Below are 18,317 nucleotides of genomic sequence, written 5' to 3'. Positions count from 1 at the left end.
AGTGACAATGGTTTAGCAGTAAAAAAATATGAACAAAATCTCCTTCTTGACTTGTTTTTAGTCTTTAACATAGAGTCTTTTTCAACAAATGATGGTAAGCACCACTGCCAAATATATACACAGATAATTAGTAATTGCCTCCTGGCAATTCAGTAAATAATGAGACAAAGGCAAACACTTACAAGTAAAAGTAAGATTTAAACAGTGCAACATAATTAGCAAAATACCTCTTCAAGTTCAGAGACGGCAAATACTACTTTTTCAATGGTCTCCCCATGAATCTCTAGGAATCTCCTTACAGTGCCTAAGGAAAAGAACAGAAAGATTATTCAATAGATAAGACTTTACTGGGCCAGCCCTGTGGCTGAGCGGTTGAGTGCTCGCGCTCCGCTGCTGGCGGCCCGGGTTCGGATCCCGGGTGCACACCTACGCACCGTTTCTCTGGCCATGCTGAGGCCGCGTCCCACATACAGCAACTAGAAGGACGTGCAACTATGATGTACAACTATCTACTGGGGCTTTGGGGGAAAAAAATAAATAAATAAAATTAAAAAAAAAAAAAGACTTTACTTATGGGTGAAGAAAAATCACACTCTTCAAAGTTTTATTTTTGTAATGGATCACTCCTCATTTCCTTCAGGTCTCTGCTCAATGACACCTTATCAGTGAAGCCCGCCCAGACTACCCTATGTCAAAACCCTTCCCTGATTTGCTTTTTGTGGAGCAAACTACTACAGCCACTTTGTGGAGTTTCTTGTTTCTTGTACATCTTCCCTGCCCTTCCCACCCCATCCACTAGAATGAAAGCTCCACAACAACAAGAGCTTTCCTTTATTTCCTGCTTTATCGCCAGTGTTGAGAGCAGCGCCTGGCCACAGACGATGCTGACTCCAGACAATTCTCCCTCACCCAGCACATTCTTTTTATTCCCAGGCGCCTCTCTCTCTGACCAGAATGATCTAGCACAAGCGTCTTTCCATTCATTCAGTTACAGTATTAGATGTCCTACTCAGCTCTTCGTCTCTGTCAAAATCTCATCAAAACAAAGTTGAATTATTTTTTTCTTAATTTCTGTTATCCCACTTCTTCTCTATCAACTTCCTAATGGCCTTTCTCAGTCCCTAACTTACTAGAGATCTCTCTAGCTTTAGTCCTAAGTGTCTGGGCCCCACGTTTTAAAAATGTTGTCCTCCAGGGACTGTCCTCCACATTTATTTTCTTGATATATATACATACATATATATACACACACACACACACACATATATATATGTATACACACTTCAGCTCACTAATGCTCACTAATTTGCTGGTTAGGTACCACCCCAAATGCTGATGGCTCCCAGATCTTTATATTCTGTTTTCTGAACAAAAGACCTGAATTCCCTACTGCCCACTGGGTATATCTGCCCAGATAACCCAGAGACCTCAAACTCAACATGCCCAAATCTGACCCCAACAGGTCCAAACCTGGCCTCGACCTTTCCCCTCAAAACCTGCTCCTAGACCTGTATTCTTTACCTCACTTATGTAGCAACATGCAGTTACTCATCCAAGCTAGAATCCTAAATTCCAACCCCCCCAAAGCCCCAGTAGATAGTTGTATGTCACAGCTGCACATCCTTCTAGTTGCTGTATGTGGGACGCGGCCTCAGCATGGCCAGAGAAGCGGTGCGTCGGTGCGCGCCGGGGATCCGAACCCGGGCCGCCAGCAGCGGAGCGCGTGCACTTAACCACTAAGCCACGGGGCCGGCCCATAGAATCCGAAATTTTTTTGACACTTCCTTCACCTCTTCCTTCATCTTGCATTTTCAGTGGGTTAGCATGTCCTTTAAATTCTACTGCTGCTATTTATAACATTCATTCCTTCTCCTTTTCTCTCTTCCTCTGAGAGCCTCTGCTCTCAGGCCCTCAATGCTTACAAAGACTTTGGCAATAAGCTCAACTGTCCTCTTGTTTCTCTTTCCCAAGTCTACATATTCACTGTTGCCTAAGTTATCCTCTTATGTTACTCTCCTCACTAAACACTTCTGACGGCTCTGCACCATTTACAAGTTAAGTTTCAAAGTCCCTAACATGGCTCTCTATACTCTGACCTCAACTAACCCTTGCCCCCTTGGTCCTATTTCCAATTATTCCTCCCACATACTTTAGCCAAATCAGCTTTTTTTCTGTACTCAGAACACGCCACTTACTTTATGCTACCCTACCTCTGCTTGCATGGTTACCTTTGACTAGAATACCACTCATTCACCATCACTTTCTTTTAGTGAACTTCTACTCATTTTTAAAGACGTGGTCAAAAGCTATCTCCTTTGTGTAGAACTCCATCCTTTCTTGTGCTTCTCCTATAATCGTTTGAACAGCCTCCATTTGTGAACTTCTCACAGCATTTTATAGCTAGACTATGAGCTTTTTGAAGGCCAAATATATTTTACATTAATATCACCAGGACCTGGCACATCTTAGGAATATGGCAAGCAATCAACTCAAAAGTAACTAGTAACTGAATTAACATTTTATGTCTCTGGTTATCTAAATATTGCCTGCCTTGTTGACTACTATATCTTGAGAACCTAATACTGTAGACCCATTTGTTGAAGGACTGAAGAAATATTCATAATTATCCCTCTGTTAGGTAACAAATTTATTTTTCATTTCTTCCTCTATTCTGCTTTAATAATTTTTTAAAAATCAACTTTCAAAAAGGGATTTGCTTCTATTTACTTTGACACCAAATTTTAATGTGAATACATAATCGTCACTTTCCCAGTATGTAATTGTGGGATTTCCTTTGGAAGACAAAATACAATGCCAAACAATAGCCATATTGAATTCCCTCACCAGAGCTCATTCAGAAAAGCAATGCTGCAAAAAGAAAAAAAAAAAAAAACAACATGTCATGGCTATAAGGTTTTAACACTAACTAGCAGTCCAAACTGTTCTTTTCAAAGTTTCATCTGTGCACTATTCTCTGCAACCAACCAGGATGTTGTGTGCCTAACTTTTAGTGAAAACCCTTTAACTGGTGAGAATGATATCTGGGACATTAAAGTTCCTAACCTGGAAACACAACAAGAACAAACACCGTCGTCTTTTCTCTCACCACTGTATCCTCTTCTATACAGCACATGGCCTAGCACATAGTAGCCACTCAAAGTTCTGTCGAATGAATAAATAACCTGATAAATTTTTTCAATGCAGATGTTTCTTTAGGCTTCTTCTGGAGAAGAACTGAACTGCACATGAACTAAGAAAAAGAAGATAAATAGTCTTGATATATCTATCAAGAAGGTATTACTTAGGTTTCAAATGAAATAAATTTGAACAATAGCTTAACACGTAAGAAAGCTTTGGGGTACAAAGGACTTAAGAGTTATATCATTAGGTTTGTTCTTGGCCCATATATGCTACAAAAGAGTACAAGCCATTTGTTTCCCAAATGCTCAGAAAGTATGCGAGCAAAGGGTGCAATTGTTTATGAGTATATGTGTATTTTTCAACAAGATGCTATAGGTTTGCTACTAGATTTAAGGTGTTATTAAATTAAATAGGTCTTATAAATATATGTTAACTTGTCCACCTTAAGAGCTATATATTTCCTTTTTGCTAACTAAATTCCTAGAAAATGCCTCATCAAAGTCTCTTATACCCACTGTTGATCTTTATCTGCTATTACTGGAATTACTGCTCAAAGCTGACACCTCTCATAGTATTATACCAAGTGATTTACCTGGGGCCAGAAAGCTAGAGTTAGACTGGTAGAATTGGATCGAAAAACCAGCCTTCTCGACTACCTTTTCAGAGGCTTTTTCTACAAAATGATGCTGCCTCTCTACATTCTAATCCATATGATTAATTTCACAAGAAATGGAGACATAAAAGGTGGCTTAGGTCAAGAATTAGAGGACAGGGCAAGGGCTAGAGGGAATCAGAGGATGTCAAGACCTGCCAAAGCCTTGTCAGGAAGAATTACATAAGGGCAGAAACTTTGCTTGGGAAAGGCATCATTCAGAATACATGCAGGCTACCTCTAACAGTAGTTTCCCACTGAAGCAGTTCTAACCCACGCATAACGAATTTTCTAGTATAACTGAAAGGTTACGAGACCTGGGAGTCAGCAGGCCTGGATATATGTTCCAAGTCTACATAATCCTGAGAACATGATACATTTCTGAGCCTCTTTCTATGTAAAACGAATAACTACCTAAAACACAGGGTTGTTGAGGAAATAAAATGAGAGTTCCTATTCCTTTTTAAAATACGTATTTCTTGAGCAAGTACCATATGTAAAGCATTTTTGACATACAGAAGCATTGGAAATACAAAGATGAAAAAATAAGTTCTCTGCCCCTCAAGAAGCTCAGTCTAATATAATGTATATAAATATGAACTGTAACTATAAAACATACAAATTTACAATAAAATCCCTGAACAGTAACACTGAATCTTAGTTTTAAAAACAGCTTATTATTAAAACAAGATATTTAAGACTGAACAAGCCCTCACCCTAAATTCTAGACTATATAATAATAATTTTATACATTCAAACATCTTTTTAATAAATAAATAAAAATAAAAAACATCTTTGTAATTTTTTAGTGGATATAAGACTTTCAGCTCCTCATCTTTAAATTCTAGAGATAGAAAGGGGTCTTAAAGATCATCTAGTATAGTTTCCCTCTCAAATGAGGAATGTTTTCTATAATATCTGCAACAGATGGTCATTTAGCCTCTGCATGAACATTCCCAGGGACAAAAAGTTCACTTAAAACACCTTTCTACCACAGATAGTCCTAACTCAAATGGGACTAAAATCTCCCCTGTCTTGTCACCTGGTCTTAAGACTTGCTTTCCACAGTTGGAGGTCTTAGCTACAATCCTTACAAAAATCTGCAAGCCTTCTGAAATATAAATTCCATATGTATATATATTCCTCTGGGGAAAAGATCCACAGCTTTCTTTCATCAGAGGCTCAGCGTAGTTTATGATGACTCCCAAAGAGGTTAAGAACCATTGCTCTAAAAATGCTGCATAGAATAAGTCCATAATGAGACTCTCAGATATCTGAAGATGGGCACTATATGCTAAAAGCATGCTCTTCTTTAGGAGTAATACCACTAATGTTTCAAAGTGCCCTCCAGTTTGTCAGCATCTCATGAGACACGACACCCAGATCTGTATACAAAACTCTACATGTGGTCTGAACCTGCATGTAATACAGTGAGATCATAGACCCTCTCGAACTGAACATCATATTTTTCTATCACATATATGACATTTCGGCTCATAATGATCAAGTCTAGACTTTTAACAACCTAAATGCAGGGCTTTATAGTCAAGTAACACATGTAAAATCTGCTGTTTAAACTGCAAATGGCTATATGAATCTGATACTATAAAATCTGTTTTGACTTCGTGGCTGCAGCCTGTTAAGATTATTCTGAACTATGATTCAAATACCCAACACATTGGCCATACTTCTTAGCTTCGTATCGTTTTCAAATTTAATAGGCAAGTCTTCTAAGCCTTTATTCAAATGGACAAAAACATCAACCTGGGAAAGCAAACTGAGAGCTCTGCAACTCGTCAATGTATACAAACTTCCCTCCAGGGTGCCATGATCATCAGTTAATCAACAAATCTTCTCTGGCATCACTATTTACGTAGTGATAAAAAAACCTTTTAAGGCTCAATTTACGTACAGCATTCCCAAACCTACTTATGAAGTGCTATGTCAATTTATGTACAGCATCTCCTCTCTTACTTACGAAGTGCTATGTGTGTTGCATCCTCTAAAGGATAACCTCGTTTTGCAGAATTGATGACACAAAATCCAACAGAAGACATTGACTGTTCTCTGCAATGAAACATAAAAAACAAAAATTACAATACAAATATTCATAATATATACATACTACGTAACCTATTAAAATATGCAGCTTAACTTCTCCTTCCCTGCTCCTTCAACAAATCCACTATAATAGTTAACCCAATTGCACCATTCAATAATTATATTAAGATATAATTTAACTGCACCATTTGGGGGAATATAATCCAAGTAAAGATTGAGTAAAACGGGAACAGGTTAAATTTTGAAGTCACCCAAATCCATTCCTTTTACTCTGCTGAGTTTGAGAAGATAATTAATTCTATCTTCAAGGTCCTCCTAAACTATCTAAATCCCGCAAAATTTGACTTCCATAGTTAGGCTGCATTTTAAAACTGAGGTCTTTAAGAATGTACAGCAAGGTATGTCCAGGAAATGAGTAAGCCGTACTTTGCCAGCTGAAGTACGTTTCTGTAGCAGCTGTACAGGGAGCTCTCAGCTGCTGTGCGATAGCGGTTCTTGTATTTGGGTCCCACCGTGTGAATGATGAACCGGGCAGCTAGATTAAATCCTTTCGTCAATTTTGCTTCACCTGTCCGGCAACCTAGGAACAATGGGGCATATGTGAGTCATGGAGGTAGTAGAAAACAACAACAACCACAAAACAATGCATAAAACAGAGAAAGTATTAGGAACTTTGAGAAATTTCAGTTAAAAATATGGATTGAACACCAACAATTGTCTTTGTTCCCAAAAAGACAGTGAAGCAATACAATAGCTACAAAAACATAGATAAAGAGACTGGAAGAGAACATGAAGCAGATAAGCATCATCAAAATTTTGGAAGGTAGAAAGTTGATGGACTAGAAGTAACTGATTTAGCAAAGCAGAAAAACCTAACTGCTTGTGGAAATGGAGGAACCAATATGAAGCAAGCTGGTCTGTACTGAATGGCAGTGTCGGATTCAGAGAGCCTGCTTTGATTGAAATCCTGAGTCTACCATGTCCCAGCTGTGACACTTTGGGCAGGTGCTTGGTCTCTCTATGCCTCAATTTCCTCTTTAAAGAGGATATAGTAGTACTTACTTAATAGGATTAAGTGAGTTAATATATTCAAAGTGCAAACATACATTAGCTACTAATGTTGTTGTTGCTATCATAGAACACTAAAAAGGCTCAGAAATTGGAGGTCCTAAGTACTTCTAAAGGCTATCGTGAAATGGGACTAAAAAGAGGAGGCTGAGATTAAAAGTCTGCATAAAAACAGTCAAATCTCCAACAAGCCCTCTCTCAGCCAGCACAGCAAGGTGATGATGTCTTTACCACCACAGCAGCTGGAAGGTTTATTCTGGAGATGCTGAACTGGAGAGTTTCTAGACAGCACCCTACACACACCTAAAAAGAGGGGATTTAGTTAAAGTGTAATATTCAACAGTGAGAGCTCCAGATCTCTGCTCCTAATTGGCTTCCAAAACACAGACACCCAGGCTTACACTCCTGGAAGATTCCTTTCCAGAAACTAAGAGGCCCAAACCAAAAGACCCACAGATTCTGATAAACGAGGGACATTCCCCAACAAAACAAGAGGGCTCCTGGCTCATCATCTGCTTCAAGACCCACCAAACAATAACCCTTACCCATCACACAAAGCTTCCCATTAGCTTCTCAGGTCGTCCCTCTTAAACACAGCTGGCACTCAAGGACCATCAGGAAGTGAGGAAAGTGTCTAACAAAAGAGGGGCAGAGCAAACGCTCAAAAAATAGACAATGTAGGGAAGGAAACTTAAAAAACTCCCAACACCATGATTACTACTCTCAGAGAGATAACAGAAGATACAGTACCTCTGAAACAAAACCAGAACGTTACAAAAAAGGAATATTCAGAGAACAGGAAAAAGCACTTATATATAAAACTGCTATAGTCAAGTGAAAAATATGATAGCAGTAATAAAAACTTCAACAGACAGGTTAAAGCTAAAGTTCAGGAAATCTTTCAGAAAATAAAAAGATGGAAAACAAGAGATAAGAGAAATGAAAATTGGAGGATTAAACAAGGAGGTACAACAGCCAATAGGATTTCTTCAAAGAAAGAACAGAGAATACAGAAGGAAGGAAATTACTAAAGAAATGAAACAAGAAATTTTCCGCAACTCAAAGATATGAGTTTCCAGACTCAAAGGGCCCACGGGAGACCCAAACCACGCCAAGGCACATCACCGTGAAATTAAGAGAACACCAGAAGTAAAGATGAGATCAAAAGGTTTCCAGAGAAGAAAACAGTAACATACAAAGGATCAGGAATAAGAATTGCATCTGACTTTTCAAGAGCAATAATAAAAACTGAAAACAACGGAACAATGCCTTAAAAAACCTGGAAAATGATTTCTAACCTAGAATTCTATTTCCAACCAAACTACCAATTAGTTTGGTAGAAGTAAAATCTCGGTAATTTTGCTTCCTTCCACCCTTCTCAGAAATCTCCCGGTAGATTTATTTACAAAAGTGAAGGAGTACATCAAAGAAGAGAAAGGCATAAGATCTAGGAAATGGGAAGTTCCAATCCATTAAATAGAAAAAAGGATTTCTCAGGATGACAACCGTGCAGCAGGTATAGAGAGCACTCTAGAGAGGATGAGTGGTTCTAGGAAGGACTTTCTTAAGAACAAAATGAAGCTGAAAGATAAACAGAAAAGTGACTTTATTGAAGGGAGGTTTATAATTATACATAAAAGTTTGAGATTGAACCAATGATAGGTACATAGAAAATTTAAATAAATTAATAACCTAGAGGAAAAGCAGCTGTACAAAAAGAATATTAATCTGTTTTCTAATGAGTTCCGAGCAATATTTATACAGTCACAATGTTAATACTGAATATTGATTTAATAAAAATTTGACAGGCCAATTTGGAAAGGTGGTAAAGGGGGAAGAAAATGTGTGAGTGTTGTATGTACATGTAAAAGAGGGGAGTGGATGAAAGAGAGTTTAATCTTTAATTTCCACAATAAGAAATCAACAGATAATAAAACAAGGAAAAAAATCAATATGGCAGTTTTAGCTTATTTGGAAATGGAAGATAAATAAGACAAGGAACTTAAAAGGCTTGAAAGTATTTGCCCCTGAAGAACACGAATCGAGATAATAAAGGGAAAGGCAGAGGACTGTTGCTTTCCTTCATACATTTTGACATAAAATTCCTTGACTTTTAGAACTACATACATTAATTAATGAAAAACTACAAGCACAAAATGATACTCAAAAAAGAGAAAGCCAGCAAAAACTCATTTGGCACCATTTGAGGCAGCTATTAAACCAATTCTTTACTTTGAAAAATGGCAATTAAAAGAATCAAGCATTTATCCTGCCCCTCTAACAGAAACTATAATTCAAAGTAACCACAGAATATCAGTTAACGAGGAAAGGCTCTACTTTACAGCAGAATGCCAGCTAGTAAAAGTGGAAGGAATGATAGATTTTAGAAAAACATAACTTTATAATCTTAATGAAATTACTGATTCAGAAAAGGACTATAAATTGTTGCTAAAACCATTATGTGAATGTATGATGGGGAACTGTACCTTCATAAAGCCTAAATAACACCATATTGATTACTTTTCAGTCATCAAGGATAAAACAGAACCTTACAAACGGAAGGATCAAACTGTTATCACTCTAATCTGGAGAGCCATCTCAGTATCAGTAATGGTCCACTAATGGGTCAGTCAGGTTCTATATATCTTCTAATATGATACAATATTAAGTACACAAAACAACATCACCTAAGAAATATTTTAGCCAAACTTGATTCCATTAGATATAACTTCCAGTTTATAGGAAATATAAGGGATAAAGCAACAAACTAAATGGCACCTCAGGTGAATGAGATAAATCCAGAAGGTGGGACATCTTGGAAAACACCCTGGCCTAGTTCATTCAACAAGTCAGTGTCATAAAAAGGGGACTGTGCTGGATTAAAAAAAAAATTAGGGATATAACAATTAGTTACAATGTGTGCTCCTGGACTGGGTACTGGTTTGAATAAACTAGTGGCAAAGGGCATTTTTGGGTTAACCGGAAATTTTATGTATAGTTTGGGTATTAGACGAGGTAATTTCTGAAACCAAAAGGTGGAATTCATTTGCTGAAGAAATATGTACACAATTAGCTTATTTTGAAGACAGTATACATATAATTATTTTATTTTGGCAACAAAATATTTAAGAATATGTTCAGATACCCATATCCACATACAGAAAGATCCAAAGGATACGCACTAAAGTGTTAATAGTGGTGATCTTAGTGTGGTGGAAATTTTTTCATTTGTTTTTAGCTTGTGAGCATATAATTTTCTACAATTTACATTTACTGCTTATATAACTAGAAAATAATTATTGAAAAGAAAGGATATAAATGTATTACTTTGATTAAAAAAAAAAAAGCAAGCAAGTAAACATGTATTTGGGCACTCAGTTTGCTGAATCAGTCCTGAAGATATTTCAGGGCAGAGTTCAGAAAAAGAAAAAAATTTTAAGTGTTCTGGATATTCTGGTTTTTGGAATTACACCTTTCCTTTAATAATTGTTAAAAAAAACTCAGAACTCTGGAGACAAGAGTCATGCTAAGTACTGCCAGATTGCTTCCCAATCTTTTACTTGTTCTTTCTAGCCCAGATTTCTTCTAACCCAAAGCTCGAATCCTGACATCATCGTAAACATTTAAGACACAGTCCTGAAGGCATTTTTAATTCCTGTAAAATAAATACAAATTCACTAAACACACGTTCACTCCAGCCATAACTCTATCCAGTATGCCTTTTACTCCTGGCTACATCCTTTGCTAAGGAGCATCGCTGCACGATAATCTGAGTACTAAAGATTAGTTAGGACTTTTCAACTTCACTTATTTCTCTCCAAATCTTAACATCCACAGTATGAGACACAAAAGTTGTTTTAATGTTTATAGCAAAATGATTGCTATTCATAAGAGAACACAGCAAGCAAAAAATGTAGTGTATGTACTCTCGTACTATCAAACCAGCACATTTAAATACTGAGTAACACAGAACATTTAAGCAGCAAAACTGTACAGTGATCCTGATTGGAGGAAAAAATATTTTTCTCCTCACTATACACGTAGACATATTTAAGCTTATTACTTAACATACTTAAGTACTTAATTATATGTATTCTTGCCTAGAAACAAGTAGACAGGTGAATTATCAGATGCTATTCTGATTCTAATTTAAAGATGAACATCATCTGTCAATCTAGCTGTCTCTTATCACATATTCTTTACCAAAACAACAACAAACCCCACATAGCTTTAGTTTCATAAAATGCCTAAATTCAAAGAGTGAGTGTAAGATGTATTTTTTTTGGAAATTTGGGTACAATAAGCCAAATCTATTCATTCCATTTTTAGGAAGCTCTATTTCTTAGAAAAATTTCTCCAACTGAACTGAGATGAAGTTTTATGTATCTTCCTATCAAGGATGATGGTAGCATAGGCTAGATTGGAGGCAGTGGTGATACAGAGAGATTCAAGATGTATGAACTACCTGAAAACAAAACTAGGAAAACCACCCCATTTAGGAATTCAGGAGTATGTTGTTTAATTTCCACACAAATCTTCTTAAATTTGTAAGGGTTGCTTTGTGGCCCAATATATGATCTATCCTGGAGAATGTTCCATGTATGCTTGAGAAGAATGTGTATCCTGGTGCTGCTGGATGGAATATTTGATATATGTCTGTTAGGTTCATTTGGTCTATAGTGTTTTTCAGGCCTCCTGTTTCCTTATTAATTTTCTGTCTGGATGATCTATCCAATGTTGACAGTGGGGTACTGAGGTCCCCAACTATTATTGTATGCTATTTCTCCATTCTATTAATACTTGCCTTAAATATTAAGGTGCTCCAATGTTGGGTGAATATATATTTACACCTGTTATATCCTCTTGATGAATTGACCCCTCTATCACCATATAGTGACCTTCTCTGTCTCTTGTGACCAATTTTGACTGAAAGTCTATTTTATCTGAGATAAGTATAGCCACTCCTGCTTTCTTTTGGTTTCCATTTGCACGGAATACGTTTTTCCATCCCTTCACTTTCAGCCTATACGTGTCATTAAAGCTAAAGTGCGTCTCTTGTAGGCAGCATCTGGTTGGGTCTTGTTTCCGTATCCCTCAGCCACTCTGTGTCTTTTGATTGGAGACTTTAGTCCTTTTATGTTTAAAATAATTATTGATAGGTAAGGACTTACTACTGTCATTTTGTTAATTGTTTTCGGAGTTTTTTTTAGTTTCTTTGTTCCTCTCTTGCTGTCTTCCTTTGTGAATTTTTTTTTACTGGTAAGTTTTAATTCCTTTCTCTTTATCTTTTGTGAATCTATTATAGGTTTTTCCTTTGTGATTACCATGAGGCTTACATAAAACATCTTATAGACACAACAGTCTATTTTAAACTGCTAACAAGTTACCTTCAATTGTGATGCTGTACTTCTAATGATACAGTCTGATACTGTTAGCATTTTCAGCAGAAATGATGCATTATCACCTCTAAGTCTAGTCAGTTAAAACCCCAGGGAACTTCTATTCATTTATTTATCAGCTACTTAAAGGATGCCTTCACTATTCTTGGTACTGGGCACATGAAGGCCAAAAAGACACACAGTTCCTGTCCTTACGGAGTTCAAAGTTTAAGAGGAACACAGTCATCACATAAACAATTTACGAAATTACAATTCTGATAAGGGCACAACAGAGAAGTACTACAGGCTGGGAGCATATACCATGGGGAGACTGATCAATTCTCAAGTAAAAAGAAACAGTGATTTGAGGAAGAGATGTAATAAGCAAAGACTTAAGAATAAAAGTTGAGAACTGAGAGAAAGAGCAATAGTACATGCGAAATTGAAAAGAAGCTTGGATGACAAGGCAATGAGAGAAGACCAGTTTCGTTCAAGTATGGTGAGGACGGGTGAGGACAGGACAAGCGGACGTGGAATGAGCCTGGAGGCAAGTGAGTGAGATCTTGCAAGGCCCTGGAGACCAGTTTAAGAAGTCCGGATTTTATTTTAAGTATAACTGGAGGCCACTAAATAGTTTGAAGCAGGAGAGCAATAATAAGGGATTTACAATTTAAAAAGCAAATGCTTATTGCTTGTGGAAAAACAAGAAAAGAAGAATGGATGTAGGGAGACCAGTTGGGAGTGAGGCTATGGCTATTGTCCAGGCAGGGGGTGATGGCAGCATAAGCCAGGTTGAAGGCAGTGGTGATAACAGAGAGATTCAAGATATGTTTAGGGCTTGACAACAGACTCTACGTAGGGGATAAGGAATAGGGAAATGTTAACCCTAAAGTTTTTTGCATGAAAAACAGAATGAATAATAATGTCATTTTACTGAGATAACAAACACTTTCTTAGATAAGAAGAGTTGTCAAACTGGGCTTCCCCATCCTGAACTTGGGTAATTAATGTTTTAAACTTACTGTAAGACTTTTATATTCATCCCTGTCAATTTTTTCATTTTTTGGCTCATATTTCTAGTCAGTTCAGATATTTAATAATCTTTAGTCGAACATCCAATGTCTCCTGTTACTCCTCCCAGCTTTCTATTGTCTATACTTTTGGTAAGCCATACTTTGTAATCATTTACTAAGTTGTTATTAAGAACGTAAAAAAGGGACAGGACTAAGTAATCAGCTCTTCAGTGCATCATTAACAATCTTGCTTCAGGTTGGCACTGATTCATTAAACAACACAACCGAGGCCTCTAGCTAGCACCAGCAATAACAGTGAATGTGTAGGATGTGCCTAGCACTGAATGTCCACTATTTAATTTAGTTTTCATGATATTAATTTTTGCATCCTCAAATACTCACTGAGCTCTTGTTATGTGTCAGGAACTGAGGTAGGGACTATTATTACCATCCTCATTTTAGACATAAGGAAACTCAGGCTCAGAAGTGAAGTAATTGGTCTTAAGTTACACAGTCAGTAAAGGGCAGAGTTATAATCTGAACCCCAGCTCGGAGACTCTCAAACACACGTTAAATATTGAGGTTTTATTTGTACATTTATATTAAATTTTCTTTTCTTTTTTAATCCATTAGTCCAGCTCTAATGTGTAAGTGAGAACACACACACACACACACACACACACACACACACACACACACAAAGGCCACTAGGAATTTTTTCAGACCAGCTTCTCTGTTACTTTTATCAAAGAATTTCTCAGCATTATCTCTAATACATTTTCTAATTTCTACATGTTCTTCATAGTACCATGTTTTTAGTTTAATTGAGGGCTTTTTCCCCCTTCTGCCCTTACAGTCAAAGTTCAGTTTCTTGGTTAGATAATGCAATTCTCTCTCTATCTCTTGTTTCATGGAGCCAGCATTATAAGTATTCCTGTTCAAATTCTAGTCTCTTCATTAGGTTAGAAACCAGTTGTCAGTGTTAAATGGTAGAAGTCGAAGAAATCAAGATTTTATACAGGTGGGATTTGCTGTTTACATTTTAAGAAACATTGCTGTATTTCATAAATACTTTTTATCAAATGCAATGACTGAATTTCACAATATTCCATTTGGGCATGAATAACAATAACAAAGGGTTGCCAGGTTGGTAATTTAAGAAAACTAATGTAAATAAGATAAACAAGATTTGGAACCAACAGGACTCTTCCTGTCCCCGTTTCCAAAGAAATGTTCCCAGAAGAAGAATGTTCTAGTAAAAAAAAAAAGCAGCAAGTACAAAATTAATTGAGACTATATTTGCTCTTGCAATGCACTTTGGTTTTATCAGTAAGTCAATGTCATTTCAGAAGTACAACACTGCACATCCAGGAGGCATATAAAAAATTCTCTATCATCATCAAATCATGATAAAAATTTTTCAGTTTAGACAAAGGATAGTTGTTTTACAAGGCTTATCAATACAAGAAAATATACAGCCAAGAAAATGCCACCAAAGATCTAACTGGCTACAATGACTGTTATCTTAAAATTTAGGAACATAACAGAGTAGTTTTACTGAGAGCAGTCTTGGCGTTCTGCTTCTAACACATTGTGAGGTCTTCAAAAGCTGTTTTTATTTAGTTTTAACAACAACAACAAAACGGTTACATCTACTCAGTTTTCTCACTAAAATGTAAAACATGGTTCTTCAAATATCAAAATAAATGTTTCGTAAGCAATGACATACCTAAGAAAATTAACTCACCTTTGAGTTTCTGGAGGTCCTCCTTCAAATCAGGTCCTGCAAGCATGAAGATACTTTCTGACACAGGATTCTTATCTGTAAGACTTTCATTGCTGGTATTTACAATGGCTGTACAATTCAGTAATGCTACATCTCCTTTCCTGAGGAAACAATAAATAAATAAAGAGCAAGTGTGAGGAAGAGGACAGAGATAAGAAAGCACGTTTCTAATTCTTTCAAAACATTCTATCCTCACTCCCTTCACAACATTGCTTTTGCTAGCTCATAAGCTGAAGCAATAGTAGAAAAGTAGTCCCTGACTCAGAAAGGTTAATCTACCATCTTAGATAGATCTTTAATGCAATTGCTACAACCCTGAAACTCATAAAACCAACATGCTATTCCTTTGCTTCTTTCATACTTCTCTTTCACTGTAAAAGAATGCTTATAGAGCAGAAAGTTGCTGGTTTAAAGAGTTTAGGCACAGCCACGTTATTCCTAATAGCCAAAAACTGGAAACAACCCAAATGTCTATCAACTAAAAAACTGATAAACTAAATGTGCTACATACAATGGAATATTATTTGGCCATTAAAAGGAAGGAAGTACTGATTCATACTACAACATGGATGAATCTTAAAAACATTAGGCTAAGTCACAATTGATTCCATTTATATTAAATGTCCAGAAGGGGCAAATCTATAGAGGAAAAGTGGATTAGTGATTGGCTAAACATGAGAGATCTGGGCGGCGTGGCAGGCAGATAGGGGGTAACTGCTAATGGCTATAGGACTTTGGGTTGATGAAAATGTTCTAAAATTGATTATGGTGATGGTTACAAAACTTTGTGAATATACTAAAAACCACTGACTTTTACAATTTAAATTGGTGAATTGTATGGTACATGAATTATATCTCAATCAAGCTTTTTTAAAAAAAGAAATGACCTATCAATACATGTAACAACATAGACCAACTTTCAAATAATTATGCTGAATGAAAGAGGCCAGAACTAAAAAAAGAATACATGATTCCATTTATAAAAAACTCTAGAAAATGCAAAGTAATCTATAGTGACAGAAAGACCAATGGTTGCTTCGGGATGTGGAAGCAGGAAGGGGCTGGAGGGAAGGACTGCAAAGGAACAAAAAAACTTTTGGGGGTGATAAATATATTCACTATCTTGATTGCAGTGATGGGTTCACGGGTGTATACATATGTCAAAATTTATCAAATTGTACACTTTAAATACATGCGGTTTACTGTATGACAACTACACATCAATAGAGCTGTATATGTATATGCAAAGCAATATTTCAACAATGCTAAGACTTACAAAAAGAGTTCAGAAAAAATTATGAGGAAAAAGAATTTAGAAAACACTAGGAGACAGTATCATCATATCACGATATGATTTAACCAAAGAATTACCAAAGAACCACTTTTCCATTGATGTCCTTATTATAAAGAAAAGGTGATCTAATAGCGTCTTCCTGAAATGTTTCTGCTGCAGTACCAGAGGCATTTAATTTATCTTCACATGAGCTGCCCCAGCTTGGTAGCGTATCCACATCCACAAACTGGGAAGGTGCCCCCAAGGGATCCATGGAATGGGAACTTCAGCTTGTCTTTTCCCAAATTCCTCAGCAATTCAATATGCACTGGAGACTTCAGCTTAAGAGGAAAGAAAGAATTGTTTTAATAGAGAAGCACAGATACTACTTTACTTCTATTAGAGCAGAAAACAAAACTCTACTGTGAAAAGCTCCAATAGTACATTGTATGATTATAGTCACTTACACACTTACATAGTCCATAAAAATCAATGCACAACAAAGAATTGTTACAGCTTTTCTAAAACAGGAAGAAAGGGGGATTATTTAAGCACAAATTCTTTTCAAAGAATTATAGCCATTAAAAGAATCACATGGCCACCAGTTCTACTTTCCAGAAACACAGGATTATTCATTCAACATTCACTGAGTATCTGCTATTGGGGGGAAAAGACCACTAGGTGATGCAAGAGATAGAAAGATAAACCATTAGTACAATTTAAAGAGTTCAGTCTACTGATAACATGGAGGATGTACTGAGTAAGACAAAACGAGAAGCAGGGAGGTTACTGCAGTCAAGTAGTAAGAGACAATAAAGGTTTAAACTAAGTAGAGAAGGAGATGGAGAAGAAGGCATGGATTTGAGAGGCAACATACAAAGGAAGAATTAACAGGATTTGACAATTTGTAAGATATGGTGTATATGACACTGATGTGGTAGGAGGTTGTTTGTATAGAAATGCAAAAATTAAAAGAGGAAGAATGCAGAATTAGGAAGACACATAGTGTCAAGTACTATAGGGAGGTCATGGGAAATTTAACATGAGAAAAGGATACTTTATTTGCCAATAAGTCAGACAGCTGTTTCAGTAAAATGGTAAATTCATTCATTCAATACATCTTTATAAACATGTGTTATGTGTCAGGTACTAGGTACTGTGTGTTCTAGGCACCGAGGATACACTGTTGAATAAGACACAGCAAGTCCCTGCCCTTACAGAACTTACGTTTCCTCGAGAGGAGACCATACACAATAAATAAGCAAGCAAGCAGGTATCTAACAGAATGACTAGAGGCAATGAGTATTATGAGAGAAAAGGTGATGTCTGAGTAGAGAGCTAAATAAAGTGAGAGAACAAGCCATGGAAAGCTCTGGAGAGTGTTTCAGGCAGAGGAACTAGCAAGTGCAAAGGCCAAAAGGGCAGGAAGGAGCTGAGTCTATTCCAGGAAGAGCGGGGTGGTGGTCTGGCTAGAGTAGAATGAGCCAGGTAGTGAGTGGCAGCTGATGAGGTTGTGAGAGACGGAAAGGCCAGATGTTGCAGTTTGTAAGCCATGATACGAAGGTTAGATCTAATTGTAAATATGAGGGGAAGCTATGAGAGGATCTTGATAGAGATAACGACTTAATAGAAACAACATTTGACAAGATTACTCTGACTACAGTGAAATCGGGGAGGGGGGGCAAGAATAAAAGCAGAGACCAGACAGAGCCACTGCAGTAATCTAGGTGCGAGGGTGATGAGGATGGTGAGAAATGGTTAGATTTGGGATGTATTTTGTATATGAAGGGTGAGGGAAAAGAACAGAATCAAAGATAACTCCTCGATATTTTGCTTGAGCAATTGAGTAGATGGTAATGGTATTTACAGAGAAGGGGAAGACTGGAGTAGGTTGTGGGGTGGAGTGATAATCAAGGTACTTTTTACTTATATGTTTTTGCATGTG

At 36.9% G+C, this 18,317-nt stretch overlaps 1 protein-coding gene across 4 annotated transcripts in view; it reads right to left on the bottom strand.

Moving 5' to 3' along the window:
* GDAP2 (ganglioside induced differentiation associated protein 2) overlaps positions 1-18,317 on the bottom strand; it is a 70,882-nt gene that overhangs the window by 45,012 nt on the left and 7,553 nt on the right. For all 4 annotated transcript variants that reach the window (XM_087444764.1, XM_004420605.3, XM_087444771.1 and 1 more), the window contains 5 exons: positions 16,471-16,713; positions 15,061-15,200; positions 6,281-6,434; positions 5,772-5,860; positions 228-304 (listed from right to left, as the gene is read on the bottom strand). In XM_087444764.1, the coding sequence (XP_087300890.1) occupies positions 228-304; positions 5,772-5,860; positions 6,281-6,434; positions 15,061-15,200; positions 16,471-16,646 (636 nt within the window). In that variant the 5' untranslated portion in view covers positions 16,647-16,713. The remainder of the gene's footprint in view (positions 1-227; positions 305-5,771; positions 5,861-6,280; positions 6,435-15,060; positions 15,201-16,470; positions 16,714-18,317) is intronic.

This window comes from Ceratotherium simum, chromosome 2 (assembly GCF_057802395.1).
Source record: "Ceratotherium simum simum isolate JZ-2026a chromosome 2, ASM5780239v1, whole genome shotgun sequence".
In the NCBI taxonomy this organism is placed as follows: Eukaryota; Metazoa; Chordata; class Mammalia; order Perissodactyla; family Rhinocerotidae; genus Ceratotherium; species Ceratotherium simum.
This window is presented reverse-complemented; position numbering and strand designations above follow the sequence as displayed.